The following is a 21,690-nucleotide window of genomic DNA, read 5'->3' as shown; positions in this document are numbered from 1 at the left end:
CTCGACTTTGACTTTTAAATTTCATTAGAAATCAATTTATATTATTATGATTATTTTTTTTGTAAATTATTAATATTGAAAGGATATAAGTCTTTGAAGATGTATGTGTCTTTATAAATGTCTTGTGTTTTTTAATACAATTTGCATTTACTCGTGGATTAGGAACAGTCAATGACAATATAATGAACACCTTTTATCATGTCAAAGATCCGATTGCCGACATGGCTATAACTCAACTGTTTTGTTTTATGAAATGTTTTCTATTGGAACAAATCAAATATAAATTAATCACACTCAATTAACGTTCAGTGCAAATTATTACGTCACGTGTATAACATATCAGTGTTGTAATAACATTTAAACACATGTAATTCATTTTGGAAGGTTTACTCTGAATATTTAGTACCTGTTTTATTTTATTTTAGGTAACAAGAAAATACACCACCTGACTGAAATAGGAAACAAGTTTCTTAATATTGCCTTGGACATTTATACTGGAAGCCGCAAAATGGCATGGTACACAGATTTCCGAGTAGTTAACCATCAATGGCTATACAGTGTACAATGTTACTAATCCAATTGAAGGTAAGTACAGACCATACTCTACGCGGCAATTATCATTATTTATAGCATAACATACGAATCATGCAAGGCAAAAGTATTTTGTACAAAATATTTTGACCAGACACCCTTCAATTGGTGTACAATGAAATAGACAATGTAAAAAAACCACCAATTTGTTGTGGAGAAAAATGTATTTCATAAGTGTTACACTTACACGATAAATAAAAACTTTAGGTCATATAGTGTCACAAGAACTTGACACCGTTTTAATAGAAATGCGATCTTCAAGTTGCTCAGACAAAAGTAGGACAGATGAATGAGTTCTACTGCTAGAAAATCAATACCTCTTCAAAGCGAGGTACATATAAACTATGTTTGAAGACTTTCTGCAAGAGATTCTATGGCATATCACAACGGTTGTCAATTCACTACATACGATCGGGATAATGACAGCAGCAACTCAACTAACTGTGCTGACAAGTTTCATAGCGGATGGTGGTTCAGTAATTGTCATCATGCAAACCTTAATGGTGATATCACATTAAATGGAACAGAGTACCAAGGTATTCAGTGGGGTGCTCTTAAAACAGTTTACTCGTTCAAGACTTCCGGAATGATAATAACAACCAACTAGTGAATATATCGATTCGATTTAAATGTAGGTCAGGCTATATAATATGTTTATAGAATAGCATAAAAATCAAAACGTGATTCGAAAAGTGACTCGTCAGTTTCATCTCAACATGCTGGATAAGGTATTAAGTAGTTGTCTTTGTAAGAACCATGCAAAATCTGAAAAAATGTGATGCATTTATAGAGTAATCTCCCTACAGGAAATCTACAGTGCATTTTATATAATTTTTATCTCCTTAGATTACTGGTTATATGACAAACTGAATGTTAATTCCTTTTTACTATGGCAATTCAAACATAATATCAAAAATAAAAATTTGTAGGCTTTTTACCCATGAATCACATTTTACATGACTCTTACTTAAGTGCTACTTAAATATTTTCTGAGATTCAAGCGTTTTTACATGTTATATATGTATTCAGTAATTGCATCTCGTGTGTTTTTCTTCGTCATGTTCATATAGTTGTTTGAATCAAGCTATCTCAATACACTGTTTTGTTTTTGTTCATACTCAACTATTTCTTTGCTTTAGAGAGAGCTAATAAACACATCATGAACAATAAGGTCATACCTAGCAGTTGTTGTTATACTCCTAGTACCTAAGCATTTCGAACGTGTCTAACGTAAATTGCTAATGATACTTTTAAACCTGTCCATTACGTAATTTCTAGAAAATCAAATTATTATTTTAGAGTTTTGTATGGGTTTCTTTTTTGCCTGAATACATAGATGCAAATCGTATAAATATTGTCAATTCAAATATGCTGTGGACATATTTTAAGGTTTTGCATGTAGATAATAATCAATATACAAACTAAGTTTCAATGTAAAAAATATACAGACCACATAGATGCTAAGTTGATTGGAATCAATATTCAAAATAAAAGAGACTATACTGACTTTTCATGATATTGCAGAAATGCTTCGATAACGATTTTGAAAACAGCCAACGAACTGTCGCTTTGTAGCTTATATCCGATTTTGAATAATATATGTTCTTACTTCATGACATAACAATTTATAAATTGTCTCAATTTATTGAACATGTTTATGCTTTAAATAGTCAATATTGTACATTATGTAAACTTATCAATAATAAAAAGTTTATATTTATATCTAACGAACGCATGCAGTTACAGCATTAAATATAAAGTAACAATTACGTGAACGATTTTTTGTCAAAAGATGAAATATTGGGATACATTATTTCAGTTACAAAACGTTAATTTATTTAGGTAAGTATGCGGTCTAGACAGGTTTACAAAATACATTTAGATTGATAATAAAGCATATTAGCTTTGATCAAACAGGTTTTCGTTCGGGTTATTACAAAATACATTTAGATTGATGATAAAGCATATTAGCTTTGATTAAACAGATTTTCGTTATATTTTGACAAATATTTGGTTTAATATATGTAAAGAAAAGTTTACTCTTTCCATTTAGACGTTTTCTGCCGTGTATTCAGTTTTAGATTTAAAGATGATTCATTGCACGGCTACATATACTCATAACTGTATGATTCGGGATGATTAAAATTTGATTGAGTTTTGGAACGCATTCCGCAAAATTATGCTTCATCAGTCATCTTTGAAAATGTAGTTACAAACGACAGAGTTGACTTTTACGTATTGTCTAATTATCTTTTGGCCCCGTGCAGGTCCGGGTGTTAAAAGAATAGGCCTTCAGCAGCGCTAAGCTTGTAGTAAAAGGCGACTAAATAGTGCTCAGAAATCTAGCCGGGGGGCTAGGGCGCTCTGCCCACAGAGCTACTGGGATGTGTGCCCCAGGTAGTGGAATGGGGTACCCCGGCGTGTTACATGCTGGGATGCTGGGGATGTCAGGCTATAATACGGAAAACCTGACCGCAAACCATAGTGGTGCACCATGTTGGGAAAAATGCCACGACCCTCGCACGTTAAAGAACCCTACTGTGGTATTCTTCCGGATTAGGAACCATAGGGTTCCGCCACAGGAGGCTAAATTGCCTGACCCTACCCATGTCTCCCTATTTCCAGTGGCAATCAAAATATGTCGACCCCGTTGTCCTTGTGTCCCGTCCCTTTTTCATTTCGTCGTCGTTTCATGTTCATTTGTCATCAATTTCATGTTCATCGTCTGAATATAGCTGAAATATTGCTGCTCGGACGTTAAACCCCAACAAACAAACAAACACATTATCTTTTGTAAGAGCAATAAGTGGAAATAAAGTGAGACCTACTGATTTACTTAGATAGGCATGTTTTATTATTAAGAAAAAACAGGATTGTAATTTTGTTTGATAACAAGGAACCCCATTCGCTGGAGGTTACTAACAAAACAAGTATCTATGTTTTTCTCCGTTTAATATTTTAACTTGTATGTCACTATTTCATCTTTTTGAATAATCTATCACGGTAAAAAGGCGTGTAAGTCTTGCTTATGATTGATTTGTATACGGAATTTCTACTTTTGATTACACTCAAATACCGAAGACCAATTTATATTTAGCTTGCTACTTGCAGACAATGGCTTAAATTATATAGATAATAATGCATAGCCTTTTTATTTATTATTAAATATTATAAAGTGGCAATTTCATGACATTTTGTAAACAATTTTATGAATTTCCCGAGGGAAAGAAAGAATAAAATTAAGTGTTTTTTTTGAAGTTTTAATAATAAAAATTTCTTAAGCACCATACAACATTCATGATCTACAATATATGCTATTGAATTATTTAAACTTTCAATACGTGGTGAAATATTCTTTGAAAAATGCAGTTTGAAAATCCTAATCCATCAGTTGGAACCTAATTTCATAAGGTTTTGGATTGTATGTAACAAATGTCTGGGTACCTTGTACTGACAATATTTGGTCAGGTTCAGCTTTAGAAAATTTGAAACGTTGCACAATAGCGACAAAGAACAAAAACACTTCTGTTTCAGCTAACTGTTTTCCTAGGCATTGTCGTGGCCCTGCCAAAATACAAAACAGAGAAAGATGACGTTAAAAAGCATCACATATCTATGTACATGATTACAAGTTTAATGTCAATATTGAAAAAAATATTAAATTTCGAATGATGAAGCAGATAACAACAACGAAACAATCGAAAATGGCATGTTTAAACCATACCTCTGAAATTCTGCCTTATGAACATTGCCATCCCATATGATAGTTGATGCAAGTTTCTGTGCAGTTTTTCTTGATTTTGATCCATTTAGTGAGGAAGTCGACGACTTAAATAAAATCGAGGGTCACTGTCTTAATTTGAAATTGTTCATATTTTTTTAAATCGATTTTCAAGCTAACTTTACAATATGTCCTGAATCCCAATCGGGTAAAAATGAGACTTTGAAAAATGCATGGTTTTCTCTGAGTTAGAGTGAAGCCATGACAACAAACCGTATGAAAAAGCACAAAACTCTTTCCTGGACTTGAAGTTTCCGTCATCGCCAAGGAATCTTTCAGGTATGAATTTTTCTGGTTCTTCCCATACTGTAGGGTCTAGATGTATAGATGCTAGGTCACATAGCAGAACTGTGTTCTTAGGAATCAGTTTACCATCAATGTGTAAATCTTCATAAGTTCCATGAGGTACAGCTATTGGTACTGGTAGTTATAAATGCAAAAACTTGACACAATACAGGGTCAAGAAACACACAAATCAGTACAATAAAAAGAAATCAATCATGTAGTAAATAGTATTGATAGCAGAGTATTTTGACCGTATGTACCATATCACAAATAAAAAAAAATAAAAAAAAAGATTTTTTTTAATATCATTTTAATAAACGATTTATATCCTTATTTAAAGACTCTGCAAATGAAAATATTAGGGGACAAAAATCTTAATTTCCACGCAAATTTGTAATGAAAATTTTGAAACATGTCTGTCTAATGATTGAAAGATGCAATAATGGTAATTTAAGGAGGTAGACCTAGGGTAAGGGACACAACTCTTAAAAATCATTGTAACGTTTGTATTCAGCATTTTACATCAATGTCATGTAAGCATCAAAGTAAGTTAAGAGTGATTTCATTATGTGTCAAATGAAAGCTTGATAGTGTTTGGTGAAATTGAATATGATACAAACATATCAATGACTTCATGAGTTATGTCCCTTACCCTAAGTCTACCTCCTTAAATGCTTCTTTGTTTAAAAGTAAATTATCAGACTCATATTAGTTTTGATTTGACATGCAATGTCCTGATTCTTACAAGGATTCTATTTACATGTAACAAGCTAAACTTACTGGTTGTCTGTATTCTTTGTATCTCGTGCAAAGTAGCATTTGTATATGGTAATTGTGCTCTGTCTGATATGCGAGGTAGCCGGTTTGTCCCAATTACCTGTATTATTTAGTTTCAATGGTTAAGTAAAATAATTCGATCATAGAAAAAAAGCGTTCAGTAATATAGTCGTTTCGCTGTTGTTCAGTTTTGGATACATTCTATATTTGTAAGAGAGTAACCAAGGGAACCAAGGTTATAGCGGTAATCAAAAGAATATAATCCAGTGACAGACCAGACATGGAAAACAGACATACACAACAAAGAACGTAGAGTAACTAAAATCATACATACAAAGTAACAAAAGCAAATGAGAAACTCGGACTCCACTAAAAACTGGAAGCATGGACCAGGTGCACCGGTAGGGTAAGCGTCCTCTGCTTTTCTAGAAACACCCGCCGAGTTGCTCATAAAAAGGTTTTCCCATATAGGACTAGACAGGTACTTAAGAAATGATCTTTAAAAAAATTAGACAGAAGATGATTCATGCATGTCACAAACTCATCGAGTTCACTTTTATTTCTTTTTCAGAATCAGTTACAGACCACATAACCAGTCATAGGTTTTCATTTGGGTGTTGCACTTTTTAGATAAAATTTATATAGATTGTACATGAAATTATCGCTTAGGAAGAATCATCGTTCTTGATTTTGTTCGATTAGGTTGATTTTAGTGGGAGATAGTTTTCTTCCACATGAGTCACTTTAATATGAGCAGTGACTAACCTCTTGTGTCTTTTTTTATTATGAAATAACATTTAAAAAAAAACAGTTACCTTATAAATCTCGTCCCTACACTTCTGCGCAATAGTAGGAAATTTTAACATATAAAGGAAGCACCATTGCAAGGTGACCGCAGATGTGTCAGTTCCAGCAAAATACATGTCCAATACAGTCATAATTAATCTACCCTCTGACAAAAAAGAGATAAGACATATTTAATCATCTGTTTTAAGATCCAGTGTAAACAGAAAATACCAAGTTTTACACGTAAAATATGACTTATATGAAGAAAAGACAAAGAAGAAGTATCTTTGCAACTACTAATATATAAAATGAACCCAAAACGCTCACTTGATTCTTTTTCACCTTTCATGAGCAAAAACTAAATCGAGGAGTCACTGCTAAAACTAAAAAAAACGTCTACTTTTCGCTTTCAATATCATTGAGTCTAACATGGATTCATCCTACCACCAACCCAAATGAAAACTTTGAAGAGCTCTCCAATAGCCAAAGAAGAAGTCGTTTTCATATTTTTCTATCTTCCATAGTAATTATTGCAGATATACGTAGGAATAACTGACCTTACCCCATGATCTATACCTAGACCTTGCGGCAACGTTTTGCACTATACACATACTCCCAGTATTTAGTGGAGTCAGAGTGGCCCATTTATTTTTTGTTATTTTTTATGTATAATGTTTTGTTATTTTATGTTCTTTGTTGTGTGGGTCTGTTTTTTACGTCTGGTCACTGTCCCTGGATTACAATATTTTGATTTCTGCTTAAATATTGGTTCCCTTGATTCCTCTATGATACATGTACTCAACTTAGCCAATAATACAACGAATGAATTTTGGATTAAATATAAAGATGTTAGATTAAAATAAAATAAAATACAAACACTAAGTCAAACCAGTAAGCAATATACAGATATAAATAGCATACATATTTGGATATACGCGCCGACACTTCATCATCGCACTAAATGTTAAACTTGGCGCAAAATGGAGGCAAACGTTATGTAATCTCCTGAATTTGCCAAGAAGCACTTTTTTGCATGAGATGTTAGCCCCATCCAACAAACATATAAACACTGAAACCATACAAAACTGTAGTATCAAGATATGATTTGACAAAATATGTAGTTTGCGAAGCATATGTCCCATGAATCTGGATCAGAAGACACCTAGGAACCTTTCAAATAATTTAGTTTCAAATGAAACACGCTATCTAATTGGATACAAAATTTTGTTCATCATCTCACAGACAAAATTTTGTAATAACTGTAACGTCATCAAACTTATTTAATGATTCACTAGTTGAATTTTGATACTTAAATTAAATCATAAGGAATGGCTGTTATATTTTTTGCTAGTGGTGCACAATTAAAAATAACGTACTACGAAGGTTGTAAAATGTGCACCAAGTGATTGCGGTTATTTCCTCATAGACAGAAAAAATATAACAGTCATTCCTTAATGAAATTTGACTGGACCTTAAACTTGTATATAACGAATACAAAAATATATACTCCGCTGACGATCATAAATATGAACTTCTATCGCAACACCTGTACAAATACCTGAGACTTTACTTTTGGTGTTTTTTTCTTCTTCCATGCATATATCCAGGAAGTTCCGAAGATTATTTGAATCAAATGACTCTTTTAGATATTCAATACGTGTCTCCACTAAATCTCTAATTTCTTTTATTCGTTTAACCATTTCATCAAACTACAACACGAAGAGAAAAAAATGAATTAAAACTTTGCTCTAGAAATAAACAGTGAAGTCAAAACCAAATCCAGGATAATTCTAAAAGTGTAAGTCATATTAATTAAAATGAATGTGGAACCTTCGTTACATATAAACAAACGGATGTATAAAACGAATAAAAAAAATCAAAAGACTATCTGATTTGACAGTTTTAACAGTTATCTAGGAAACAGAAAAATATTATTGCTTTATAAATTCTAACGGAATCATACATAGTGATAGAATCGATTCCAGTCGCCAGCGAATATAAATTAGTTAATACCATTTTTTATATGCTAGGAGACGCTCTCTGTAAAATTTGTTTGTTTGTTTGGGTTTAACGTCCGAGCAGCAATATTTCAGCTATATTCAGACGATGAACATGAAATTGATGATAAAATAAACATAAAATGATGATGAAATGTAGAAGGGATGGGACACAAGGATAATGGGGTCGACATATTTTGATTGCAACTGGAAATAGGGAGACATGGGTAGAGTCGGGCAATTTAGCCTACTGTGGCGGAGCCCTATGGTTCCTACTCCGGGAGAATACTACAGTAGGGTTCTTTAACGTGCGAGGAACGTGGCATCTTTCCCAACACGGTGCACTATGGTTTGCGGTCAGGTTTTCCGTATTATAGACTGACAACCCCAGCATGTAACACGAGAGGGGTAACCCATTCCACCACCCGGGGCACAAATCCCAGCCCTCGACTAGGGTTCTGAGCACTATTTAGTCGCCTTATACGACAAGCTTAGCGCTGCTGTAGGCCTATTCTTTTAACACCCGGACCTGCACGGGGCCTCTCTGTGAATATCTTATTTGTAATGAAGGATAAGTGTTTCGTTCCACCATAAAGAAGTAAAGTATAGATACAAAATTGACTAAATGATCATTAAATATTAGATGTTACATCACCTGTCCTTTGCGCTTAAATATTTTCAGAATAGGGAAAAAGTTGTCAGCTTTTAGTGGAAGATTGTGTTCTATCACATATGTGAAACTCTCCAACAGTCTGTCGTATTTTGGGTCGTCGTATTCGAATCTGATATAGAATATGAACAATTTTTTTTCTGAGCTAGTGCATGTATGTACGACATAAACATGATGGTAATAACAAAAACTTGTATTTTTTCATTTAGCATCAAATAGCCACCTAAGATTATTAATGCAATCAGAGCAACGATCTCAAAAGGCCGAGCAGCTCCTTGTAATTCACCACTTGTCCGTCAAAAGGCGAGCAGCTCCTTGTAATTCACCACTTGTCCGTCAAAAGGCGAGCAGCTCCTTCTTCTTGTAATTCACCACTTGTCCGTCAAAAGGCCGAGCAGTTCCTTCTCCTTGTAATTCACCACTTGTCCGTCAAAAGGTGAGCAGCTCCTTCTTCTTGTAATTCACCACTTGTCCGTCAAAAGGCCGAGCAGTTCCTTCTTCTTGTAATTCACCACTTGTCCGTCAAAAGGCCGAGCAGCTCCTTCTTCTTGTAATTCACCACTTGTCCGTCAAAAGGCGAGCAGCTCCTTCTTCTTGTAATTCACCACTTGTCCGTCATAAGCCGAGCAGCTCCTTCTTCTTGTAATTCAGCACTTGTCCGATAAAAGAAAGCAGAAATTTCTTTGAGAAAACATACTGTAGTTCATTAGGCTTTGTTTGTTTTTGTCTTTAATTTCAAGACATTTTGTATAGAATGATATTTTATATACAGGTAGGAAAGATTAGGCTAACTTGCTTTCTTTATGCAAACAGATTATAAAGAATATAGGAATCATCCGCGCTGTCTGTCTGTCCATCTATCTTTCTCAAATGATTCAAATGAAGTCTTATTGGAAGGTTTGGCATCTTCTGTGTACATGCTTGATGTAATAAAATTATGGGACTCAAAACATAAATGATCCAATTTAAGTGTTTTGCGTGTTGATATATACACAGTAAGCACAACTCCTCGTGAAACTTCATTAACAGGATGAGCAACACATTGTTAATGTGAATGACAACACACAATTACTGTCAATGGACTACAAATATTGAGAATATAATATGAGAGTTTTTTCATGTCAAAACTTTGTAAGTGCAACATGTGAATAATTGCATATTACTACTGTTTAAGGTCTGAAGTAATAATACAACTTACAGTGTTTACATATTACAAATTCATAAACATAACTCCTTAAAAAGGTTCAGGGGATTCTAAAGAAATATAATATAAAGACTCAGGTCATAATCTAGGATTCAGTGAATAGCAGAAGTGACTTTTCCCTTCCAAGAGTGATAGAGAGAAGTGAGTCTTGATTGGGGAGCACTCATACTTCGCCGCTAGAATATTTCAAGTTTTAAGTTTAATACTGTAAGTTGACTTTCTATGCCTGCAAACGATTAAGTACATGATTAATAAGTAACTTTAATTAAATAGTAAGGCCATCTGATTATCATTTAGGTTGGGCATGATATGTAGATACCCATGAAAGAATATCATAACTGTCAGAAGACTATAAAATGCGATAATCTACCGAAACAATTATACATAAAACATTTATACGGAACTCCATCTAAAACAGGGGTATGTCCTGTTTCCGTTGGATAAAACCCTTGATAAAGTCAACTTTGCCGGAATGTACAAGTACGGGAAATCGGCCGAATATTGGTTTTCCGATTGTCCGAATGTTAATACTGAATCCTATGAATTTAAAATTTCGTCTATCTTAATCTAATGATTCCGGCTTACCTCATGTTCATAAGTACACGAGATACAACATTAGCTGAAGTTTTTAAAAACAGATCACATATGGGAACTGGTTCTGATTTACATTGTGTAATCTTATCTGTCAGGTAATTGATTTCGTCGAGAATTTCTTTTTCCATCATATTTGTTCCATCTAAATATTTCAGGCCTGTCATTGTAAACTTTCTACAGTCGGTCCATTGCTGACCATTACAATACACAACACCTGAAATAATAATAAAAAAAAACACTTGGGAAAATTAGTCGCAGAAATTGAAAGTAAAATGACTTCTGCATTTAATTCGTAAGTTACATCTTTAGGCATGTTTTGGTTTGCTTCATTTCTTTCTTTGACTTACTGTTTTTTATGACAAAATATCACTGCGATAAACAATGTAATAAACCATAAAATTCTGTACTGGCGATTATGATGACAATACCAATATGAAAAAAACATGAATATTTGTGATAGACTGTAGAACTGCAGTTATTAAAACGAAGGCAGTTTAACTGGTTTTTATGCATTTATACAAAAATCGTAGTGATACTTTTATAAACATATGACAATGAAAATTATATTTCCGAGATCATAAGCGAATGACAGTAATATACCCGAGGGCATATTAGAATCGAAGTAAATCACCAAAACTTCATTGTATCATTGTTTTACTACTGACTGACTGTGATATAAATAGCGAAACCGTGGGGAAACAATGATAAAATTGAGTGTCCGTGATTGATTACTGCAACAAACCTCTGTCCTCTGGAAGTAGTTTCCTAAAACTTCGAAGCCACATTGGTCTGAATTTTGTTTTATCACTGTTTTCCACTAAAACTTTATTATTCATTTGATATCCAAAACACACAACTACAGACTGTGTTCCCAGAGTCAAGTAAACTATATCCCCAAACTTTTTCTTCAGCTCTGTAAACACTTTCTTTGAGTCTTTTAAGATCAACAAATGCATATTTCCGATAATTGGCCATGGTGTAGGTCCTGGTATTGACGATTTAACGCCTTTAAAATAATTCAAAACGATGTGTGAAAGAAAAAGTATGACTGCCAGAATAAGAAGTGTTTCAAACATGGTTATGCATCTAATGGAAGAGATTACAAATGTAGGTAACTCCTCGTACATAAGTTCGCAAGGTTGAAAACACCGACAAAGGTAGTGATATCTTCCGGTCAGGTCAAGAACTTATCTACATTTTGTCGTTATCTTAGGGTCATAAAATATAATTATAGAACAAGGTATTCACACTAGTACTGTTAGACAATCAAAGGAGATGAATTCAAGTATGATAGGTTTTCAACCACGTGAATTAGTTGACTATATCAAATTACGCTCTGTAAATAATTTGTTTCCAATCAAAGTGTACATTACTTTATCATTTGGTTTTTAATTTAAGCTTACACACTTTATTTCAAAGTGTTTTTGGCATAACAAATGTTGTGTCTTAATAGTTTGACTTATGATGTCCTGTGATTTTCAATCCCGCATAGGAAGAATTGGGGTTATAGTTAAATACGACGAAGACATAGGTTTTTGTAGGTCGTAACTGGACTCGAGCAGGACGAAGACATAGGTTTTTGTAGGTTGTAACTGGACTCGAGCAGGTGTCTCAGTTAAGTTCTAATAGTCCTGTGTTTGTTCATTTGTGTTACGTATAATCAGTTTCTTTATTTCTGTTTTAATAAAGGACTCGGACCTTTTTGAACTGATTTTAGATGTAATAAATTCTGCAATACTATTTCCACAGTGAACAGATTAAAAACGGGAAGGGTTGTGATCACGCCAAAGACCTTTAAACCCGCGGCATTTTTTCGCGTCTGTCTCAAGTTAGAAATTTGTAGTTTGTATTGTTGGTTTTCACGTTAAATTTACTCTTTATGCATGAGCAAATATGGGCAACTTTTTTGCTGTTTCACTATACATGTACCTGTGTATAATGTTTTGGGGCTAGCTGCAGCCTGCACCGTGGTATAAGGGTTCTATCGTCGTTAATTGAAGATTCATTGGTGGCCTTGAGCTGACATATTTTTCAGTTACCCTTATATATTTCAGCAACATAAAAGTAAACTGAAAGAAAAAACGAAACAATACATAAAGGGGCTGAAATTTCTGACTTTGGACAAGCGCAAAAAAGTAATGCAGCACGGGGGTTAGAGAACTTTTTTTAATACCCTTTTCCGCTTGTTAATGTTGGTCTTTTTAACAAGTTCAAGATTCGTACCCTTGGCAAATACAATGTACGATCATCTGAAAAAAAAAAAAAAAAAAAAAAAAAAAAAAAAAAAAAAAAAAAAAAAAAAACAGCAATTAATCATATTATCGTGTGAAAAATTCTGTTGCAATAGATGTGAATTAGATGTTATACGTGTGTTAGTAAGGGTAAAATTAAAATTAAAGACCTGATAAATCTAGATTCATTGGGTTTAACGCCCGAGCAGCGATATTTCAGCTGTATTCAGGCAATGAAAATGAAATGGATAATAAAATTACAGTGACTTTCCTACAATCATGACACTCTTTTGTTACCAATCTGCTGAACAATAAAAAAGGATTGACAGAGCTATTGGGACATTTAAACTGACCAGTTGCTATTGTAAGAGTTGATGAATAGGTAGTCACTCACCCATGAAAATTTACCTGGTCAGGTGTAAGGCAGCCAATACTGGCTATATTTCACATCATATGGAATTTTCTCAGCTTGTGAATATTACTCACAATGTGTGTTGAGGGAATTAAATGTGTTTTTTTTAACAAAATTGGTATTTTTTGTACTTGCTAACACATGAAAGAGTAATCAAGGGAACCAAGGTTATAGCGGTAATCAAAAGAATATATTCCAGGGACAAAGACCGGACATGGACAATAGTAATATGGAAAACTATTTGGTTGTGAATATTGTTTATATAAAAAAATGCTTTAAACCCACAAGTCTATAAGTGGATAGCAAATATGAAATAGCAAATTCAAGTAAAATAGTAACACTTTCATGGAATGTACAATAACTTGAAGTTACAATATTATGCTACTATTTATTTGAATCGTCTCAAAGTTGAATCGATTGAATACTGGTTTTTAAATACATGCATTGAAATATTCTGCTTCAAAGTATCTAATTTAACAATTGTGTTAGAGTGTATTTTTAGGTATATATAATTGATTATATATTTTATATAGATTTTCAGAGTGCAACAGTCATTTTGTTCATTAATGATATAGATTGTAATGCTTATTTATTGTTTAACTGATTGCATTCATTGAATATCAAACAGATTTGATATTGAGTTTGTTTTTTTTAAAAGATGATTTTGTTTACACTGTAGTTTGTCAATAAGTCATGGTTCAGTGACTGCAGGTTTAATATACCTAAAGTCATGGCTCAGTGACCACTGTTTTTAATATACCTATGTTTACTTATTATAGCCATCTATTACCATTACCTTCTATTTCAATCTGATTTCCTTACTTCTGATTGGCTGCTTGATTTTTGGAGGGAAAACTCTTTGTCCCTTTGTTGTAAGGCAGAACTGGAAAGTTGGTCAGACATAATGGACACCTTATTTATTTGGTCCACCTGAATGCATCTTTGACATCTAGAATCTATTGTTACCTTTGGTCAATTCCTGAACTGATTTACTTTATATCTAAGGTTAGTTTCCCACGAATTATATCCAATTTAATAATATTTAGTGTTAATTTGGTAATAAAGACATTTATAGTAAAATAATAAGTATGATAAATTTAGGAACAGGAAAGTTAAAAAATGAGTCAGCATTATTTATAAACAGAATATAATTATATGTAAATAAAGTATATGGACAGAAATATGATTATGATATTTTTCAGAATGCATTTTTGAGTAAATATAACCTATATTTTGAATAATGACAGTATTTTGATAAAAACTGTAATTTCATGTACAAGATATGGTTAGTTATGATTCTAATATTTCTTCCTTCAGATTTATACCTATGTTCTGTTTCCATATTTTGATATTGATGATAATGATCTGAAGAAACCGTTGATTGTACCAGGCAATAACCTTTACACCTCATGCGAGGTAGGGTTTGTGTCGTTTTGCTGTTAATGATATATTATTGCTTTGTTTTGCTGCTTTTACTAATATCGCTTATTGTATGCTAATTTATGTCAGCATACAAATATGTTTTTGCTATAATTTTTGCTTTGTTAGTATTATTTTTAATTTACTAATTTTCGTTAGATAAGTATGCTGAAAATTGACTCAATAACTAGAAATAATATTTATTGATACTTGTTCGTTTATAAAATCTGCACACTTTGCATATTTTGAGAACCATATCTAAAACCGTAGGATTTCTATAAGTTTAAGTAATATTTCTATGATTTTGTGTAGTAATGTTTGGTATTTTTATATTGGATTCATGATTCACCTTGAAAACTTGTCTGAGTTATCTCTCTTTAGACTGACTATTGTGTATTGTATTTTCAGGGTATTTTTACTATTGCTTAAGTCAACTCAATAAAACATATATAGAACCCTGGTGTTTGTGATTTTGCCTAAAATACCACCAGTTACATAATGGCGCCCACGTAGTTTGTGTTTGTGAGTAGCGGATTCAGTTCCGGGATCAGGACCGAGGACATTCTTTTATCCAGTCCCTACCCAATTTTTATTTCCGGTGCACTTGTACCCAGCAGGTCTCAGTATCGTATTAATTTTCCCATAGACTTCTATAGTGAAGTGCATATTTTTAGGATTTTTTAAAAAATATGTAAATTGATTCAATAAAACTTTCACTTATGTAGCATTTCTAAGGACATGTGAAAAAATAATTTCCCGCAAAGAAAATAGGGTGAGTCCACGAAGATCGGACAGAAAAGTAGTCTCGAACTATAAATAGCCATTTTCCCTACTTTCACTTTCGTTTTGCACTCACCAAACCAACCTTTTCAGTGGAACATTTTTATGATATTATGTTAGATTTTCTTTTAAAAAAGTTCTTCATCTTACAGTGTGATGTTTGCTCTATTTTATAAGTCATTGTTCATATCATTTGACAAAATATTAGTTTGTAGAGAGGCAGAAAGAAAATGCACTATATTTTTATAGCATCCATGTTTTGACGTACACCTGCTCAGGGATATGCAATACGATACTGGTACCAGCAGGGGATATCATAGGGAAAGGGGAAGGAAACAGAGAAATATGCCGCAAGAAAATGGCGATTATTTCCTCTCGGAAATCTTTGGGTTCTTGAAAAATGCCCGATAAATATATAAAGTAACGCTGCCTTCTCGCTAACGAGATGTTCATTTCATTGGCTGTAAACTTAGTCGAAACATAACGAATATTGTAATTAGCCACGTGCATAACAGCTTTGTTTTTTTAGGTTAAGCCCCTAGATTCGGTATGCTTTATATAATAATTTACAAATAATATTCAAACCGTAGACATTTATTTGAAATTTATTTTTATAACTTCAAAAGGGGGGGGGGGTGGTAATTTTTTTGCACATGGGTTTCAAGGGTGATCAAAATTTTTTAGTTAAGCAGAGCATGACGCCAGTCAAATGAAAACATATTTTACCACTATTAAATATTTTATATCATTGTCACATGCATGATCTATGGTAAAATCAAGTTCACACATCAATATAACCATCCGGACCGAAACATTTACAGTTATCAAATCAAATTGGTGCTACTTATCTGCTGACGATTCAATTTCCTTATCAATATCTTGAATCTAAAGAGCTGTGTCTGATTCTGCTTGATTTTGATCAGACTTTACCAAAGTATCAAGTTTTGGAATTGAAGACTTGATTTTTTTATTGTAAGAATTCTTTAACATCTTAACTGCTTCTGCTTCAAAGGGTAATCAAGATTATAACGGTAATAAGAAGAATTTTATCCAGGGACAAAGACCAGACATGCAAAACAGACATACAAAGAACATGAAGTAACAAAAGCAAAAGCAACTATGACTCCACTAAAAAATTGGTGCATGGACCGGTGCGCCGGTAGGGTAAGCGTCCTCTGCTTTTCTAGAAACACCCGTCTAGTTGCTCATAAAAAGTCAAGTCCGGGTAGACGAAACAGGAAATTAAAACTATGACACGTTGAAAAAATCAATTTTCATTGCGCGGATGGATTCACCGTAGCGATCCACGATTTCATGATGACGACCATAACATAATACTTCTGTAGTGATGACTTCAATCTTGTAGCAACATAACCTTTTTCCAGAAGTTTATTTGTTATAGTGTTTCTAGAATTCTAGAACTAGAATTCTAGTGCGATACAAAAAGTCTACGTAGTTTCGGCAAGCTCTGGCATAACATGGGAGTTGTTATATGAAAACTCCATACGCATGATTAATAGAGGGTGTATCACATTTAAAAAAATGTCTTTAAGGGGGGATAAGAAAATATCATCTTTGTATTTATATAAAATCATTTATCATTGTCCTGCCTTTCTATTTCAAATGTTATCCTAGCTCAGACCCCCACTCATAGAAATCAGTGTGGTTACTCTGAGGCGTATTTAGGGGGGAGCGTGGCGGGCGTGCGCCCCCTCTAAAATTTGCAAAGCATGGGTTGTCAGGGGTAGATTTAGGCGATTTTAAGTTGAAACTTTAAATTTCTCGCTAATTTTACCACAACAAAAGATATCTATATTGCACCCACTCTAGAATATTTCAAAAATTTAATCTCAAAATGTTTGTAGCCTCGCTCGGCTCAGCAAAATTTTCATTGTGCGCTCCTATCTAAAATCTTGGATCCATCCCTGTTACTCCTACAATGTAAGAGGTTGGAATTCCGTTCCTCCATACCCCATGATGGCACCAAGTCAGAAAATAGCTTGCCAGACAAGCTGTATCATTGCTGGAGCACAACAAGGTTTGCTACCTAATCATTGTATTGCTTTTTTATATATTTCTTTATTGCTTTTATGGAGAATATTACAATAGTTTCAAAACGGGCAACTTGTTTCATGTTAAACGGTTAAAGCAAAATATGAGGAAAGTGTTAAAGGTTAGTGAACAGGGACGGCTCCACTTTGAAAAGGAGGGGTGCAAGCCAGTATGATGGTGATGCTGAGACATTATTTACCATGTTTTGTCAATTTCACACATGAAAATGACTAACTTTCTGATGTGGGTGCCAACCCCTTCTGATCAATGAACAGGTATTACCAGCACAGTTGACTAACCATTATCATTTGATAAAATGTCCTATTAAACGGTTGCATCATGAGTTTATGGTATGATTATCCTCACCTCAACATCTCTCTTAACTTGTGAAAAAAAAATCACAATTAACCAGTCTGTAGAGTTTATACTCAGATCTACTCAGGGTAAATTATAGGTACAAGTACATGGCATGATTATGATTAGCTCAACTTTCAACAATAAATCCTTCTTTTTCAAAATTTTTAATGTCTGTGAATGTTTATATTTTATTTTATTTACCGGTGGAACTTGTTTTTCTTTTCATTCGTTGGTTATGGTTTCAATGCCTATTGCAATTATTTCTTGAATTTCAGGACAAGAATGTTTTACTGTATGAAATGATCCTGCTTTATACTACTCTACTATTATGACATTTTGAGGCGGTTTCATAGTGCTATCTAACAGAATCAACAGTTGCTGGTTGGCATGTCATACCACTAAAAAACACGTTATAATGAATTAGCCAAATAGTAGTTACATAAAATTACTTGTTTGAGAAGCAGTGAAAGATTTAGCACTCACTAGTCATAAGTAGAAAACTTAAATACATGTACCATTTATGTTTGCCAATGAGATTGTCATTCAACAAATACCAGGCAAGTAACGATTAAGTGAAATCACCACATGGTCATCAATAATGGGTAAACCCCATACCATTATGAAATCTATAAAAAGGCCCCAAAACAAATGTAAAACTATTCACAAAAGACCATAATCTACAGAAAACAATGAAGTATTTTTTTAGGTCAGTTGATAGAGTGACAGCTTGCAGTGCAAGGGATTCAAGGTTGTATTCATGGATGGTACTGTCGAGAAGTATACATGGCTGTTATTATATACATGTATGAAAGTGACTTTTACTTTTGAAGCACAACACATTTACACCTTGTACATTTGCATAAGAAATATGATTTTGCTAATATTTATTTTCAAAATTCAGCTTCATATCAGCTTTCATTACAGTGTAAGCAGAGATTTGAACAGCATTGAAGATCATATAAATTCTACATGTATGAATTCTTGTCAGTCATATATATTCCATGGATGACCTGGAAGAAAAAAAATCAGTAATAAATATACACAATACTCATATTCAAAGTTATTGTGATTCATGATTCCTGATTTGAAGTAGACCTCTATTTAAGTAAACCCTACATTATATGGCTCGTTGGGTGTTTTTTTCAAACAAAACATCCCATTATGTCAAAATATTACGTCTATGTTACAACCTTCATTTAAGTGTCATGGGAACTGTAGTGCTACATTTTAAGCGATAAGCACTAATGGGATGTATCTACATTACACATGTACAAATAATACAAATACATTTCTAAAATAAACTGTCTAATGAGGGTTTATAGTAAACAATCAAAAGACTTTGAAAAGAGAGGGGGGGGAGGTCCAAACTATTAAATTCCTCATTTTTGCTAAAATTTTGCACATTACTTCCAACATTTCCCAACAAAAGAGGTGGTTCCTACCTTTGGAATAGCACAAACCAATATTAAATTTTTCCCAATAAATAAGGTAAAAGAATATTGTATACAGAACCTCAAATACCTACACAATCTATTTTCATACTTCATTTGAACAGAGCTTCCTGTTATATATGACTTGTCTGGTAACTTGTATCAATGGTAGGTGAACATGATGACTGCATCCAAAATTTTCTGGAAAATATCAAAACATGTTTCCTTTAATATGAAAAGAGATACTGAAAATCAACATGGATAGACTTTTATCATACTGTCACATGTGTCTTGACTATGGTATAATTGTACATGTTCAGGACAACATACTGTGCAAAAGAAATCTGATGACTGACAAAATTACTTCCTTATCCTTAGTTACAGATATACAATGTAAGTCAACAACTTGTATTTATGAATCTATTAACAAAGTAAAAAAAAATAGCATGATAAACTTCTTAAAAAAATTGAAGATTGTGTATTATATAAGGTCATACAAATGTATATGTTAATGTTTAGATTAATTTTCAAATCATATATTTCATGTAGTTTACCTCAAGTTATGTATGAAATGTTCTCATATGACTTTTGCATGTATAATACTGTCGCCGGGTATTTTGTGGCATTAAGAAAAATGTTGTCCTGTATATTTTTTTATTCTGAAAATACAATTAATCAACTTTGTAATATAAAAGTACAATAGCGAGTTTAATATTTCTCGTATTGAACTATTAAATAATTCCGAACATTTATTATATTTATAATTGACTAACCTGAAAATACGGGGAACTGTTGCAAAACAGTCTACTCTGTTCCACGTATGCCTATACAATGTAATGACTACAGGTGTGACAGGCAGTTAGTAAACAGGTGATATTTTTCATGCAAGAGTGCATTCAAATTAAGGTTCGTTTGACTTTTAAATTTGGTTCGTCAGTTAATATGAACTGATGATGTAATGAATGATTAATGAATGAAATAACGTGGATAAAATGTATATCATATTTTATCAAAATCAATAGTTTTAATTAAATAAAACCAAAAATACGGAAAGCTAAATGGACCTTCCCGTGACAATGCCATGGTACATATTAAATATTGTGTTTGATCGCTCTTGGTCAACTATTCAGCAATACTTGTTTCATTGGAGTTTCCTTGACCTTGAACATGAATTTATTTTTGTTCTCAAAAATGAAATATGGGGTACTGTATACACAAATAACAGATTCTTGTAAGGTTTTGTTTGTGGTACTCTATAATCAAGTAACTGTACAACTCATCATGTTCAACAAGTTTGTATCATAGACTGTTTTATGTAAATGAAAATCAACAGTCATTGACTAAACGACCACTCCTCATGTCTTTATAAAAATGTTTGCATGGACTGTGGAACATGTATACAGTACATGTATAAGGCTTAAATTTTTTGTGTACCATATCTCCTGTAATTTGAACTGCACTAATTTACTTAGACTATGGTAAATGATTTAGACAAATTTTAATTAACAAACACATGGTATATGACAAACACTTAAGTTATTCATCAAAATTCTTCATTATTGTAACTGTGTTCGAGCTAAATAAAATATTTGTATTTGTATTTTCATCATGGCGGCACTGTAAACAATAATGAATGCATATCATTAATGTTCGTTCGTTTTGCTAATCAACATTTTGACATATAAAAATATTAAAACAAAAAATATAGCAAACAATTGAAATAATAACAAACTTTCATGTTCGAAATGAAAAAACAAACCTCAAATAAAACATTATTTTAGCGACAAATATGCCGAAGTTCATAAGCAAGCTGCTGATAAAAAACACAATGGAGATAATTTTAAATAGTTTGGTGTTTTTAAAAGAAGGGTTTGTATGGTCTCAAACTACGATTTTTAAATTCATTAGTATTTAACTGAATGTGGTACTTACTTTTTGTTTGAATAAACATCCATATGATAGACACGAAACTCAAATTTAGACGACCCCCCAATCTGACGGCATTGTTTTCTACAAAATACTGTTTGGAAGTCTGACTTTAGTTCAAAAGTCATGTAAAAGTCCGAGAATCCCGAACTCCAATTTCTATGGGCTGTACCCAGCGAAAACAACGTTGATTTACATACTGAACTTTAGCAGTGAATTTGTAGGTTTGTGAGACATTTGTGTACACAGTTCAAGCTTCATTTTGTTTAGTATTGATTATATTTTACGCACGTTGTACAACAATCGAAAATGTATTTATTTAGTGACTGAAAACTTTGAAAACATTGTACGAAAATTAAATCCATTTTTCGATTTTGCATTTTGCTTCGTTTACACTA

At 33.0% G+C, this 21,690-nt stretch overlaps 1 protein-coding gene and 1 long non-coding RNA gene across 2 annotated transcripts; both read right to left on the bottom strand.

The window, feature by feature from the left end:
- Positions 1 to 3,876: 3,876 nt before the first annotated feature.
- Positions 3,877 to 11,868, bottom strand: LOC148606538 (cytochrome P450 2B4-like). Its single transcript, XM_088546281.1, has 8 exons — positions 11,428 to 11,868; positions 10,677 to 10,899; positions 8,873 to 8,999; positions 7,779 to 7,929; positions 6,250 to 6,386; positions 5,438 to 5,534; positions 4,586 to 4,792; positions 3,877 to 4,155 (listed from the first exon to the last, which is right to left on the bottom strand). Exons 1-8 carry the CDS (start codon positions 11,810 to 11,812, stop codon positions 3,971 to 3,973), a joined length of 1,512 nt encoding a protein of 503 aa, XP_088402407.1. The 5' UTR covers positions 11,813 to 11,868; the 3' UTR covers positions 3,877 to 3,970.
- A 6,939-nt stretch (positions 11,869 to 18,807) lies between these two features.
- On the bottom strand, positions 18,808 to 20,208 carry LOC148606537 (uncharacterized). Its single transcript, XR_015915572.1, has 3 exons — positions 20,140 to 20,208; positions 19,462 to 19,567; positions 18,808 to 18,946 (listed from the first exon to the last, which is right to left on the bottom strand). It is a non-coding gene; the product is annotated as an uncharacterized LOC148606537 (long non-coding RNA).
- Between the last annotated feature and the right edge of the window lie 1,482 nt (positions 20,209 to 21,690).

Source organism: Perna viridis, chromosome 9 (genome assembly GCF_037379345.1).
Source record: "Perna viridis isolate PV_CMFRI_1.1 ecotype Kerala chromosome 9, ASM3737934v1, whole genome shotgun sequence".
NCBI lineage: Eukaryota > Metazoa > Mollusca > Bivalvia > Mytilida > Mytilidae > Perna > Perna viridis.
The sequence above is the reverse complement of the archived record's forward strand: the minus strand, read 5'-3'. Positions and strand labels throughout refer to the sequence as shown.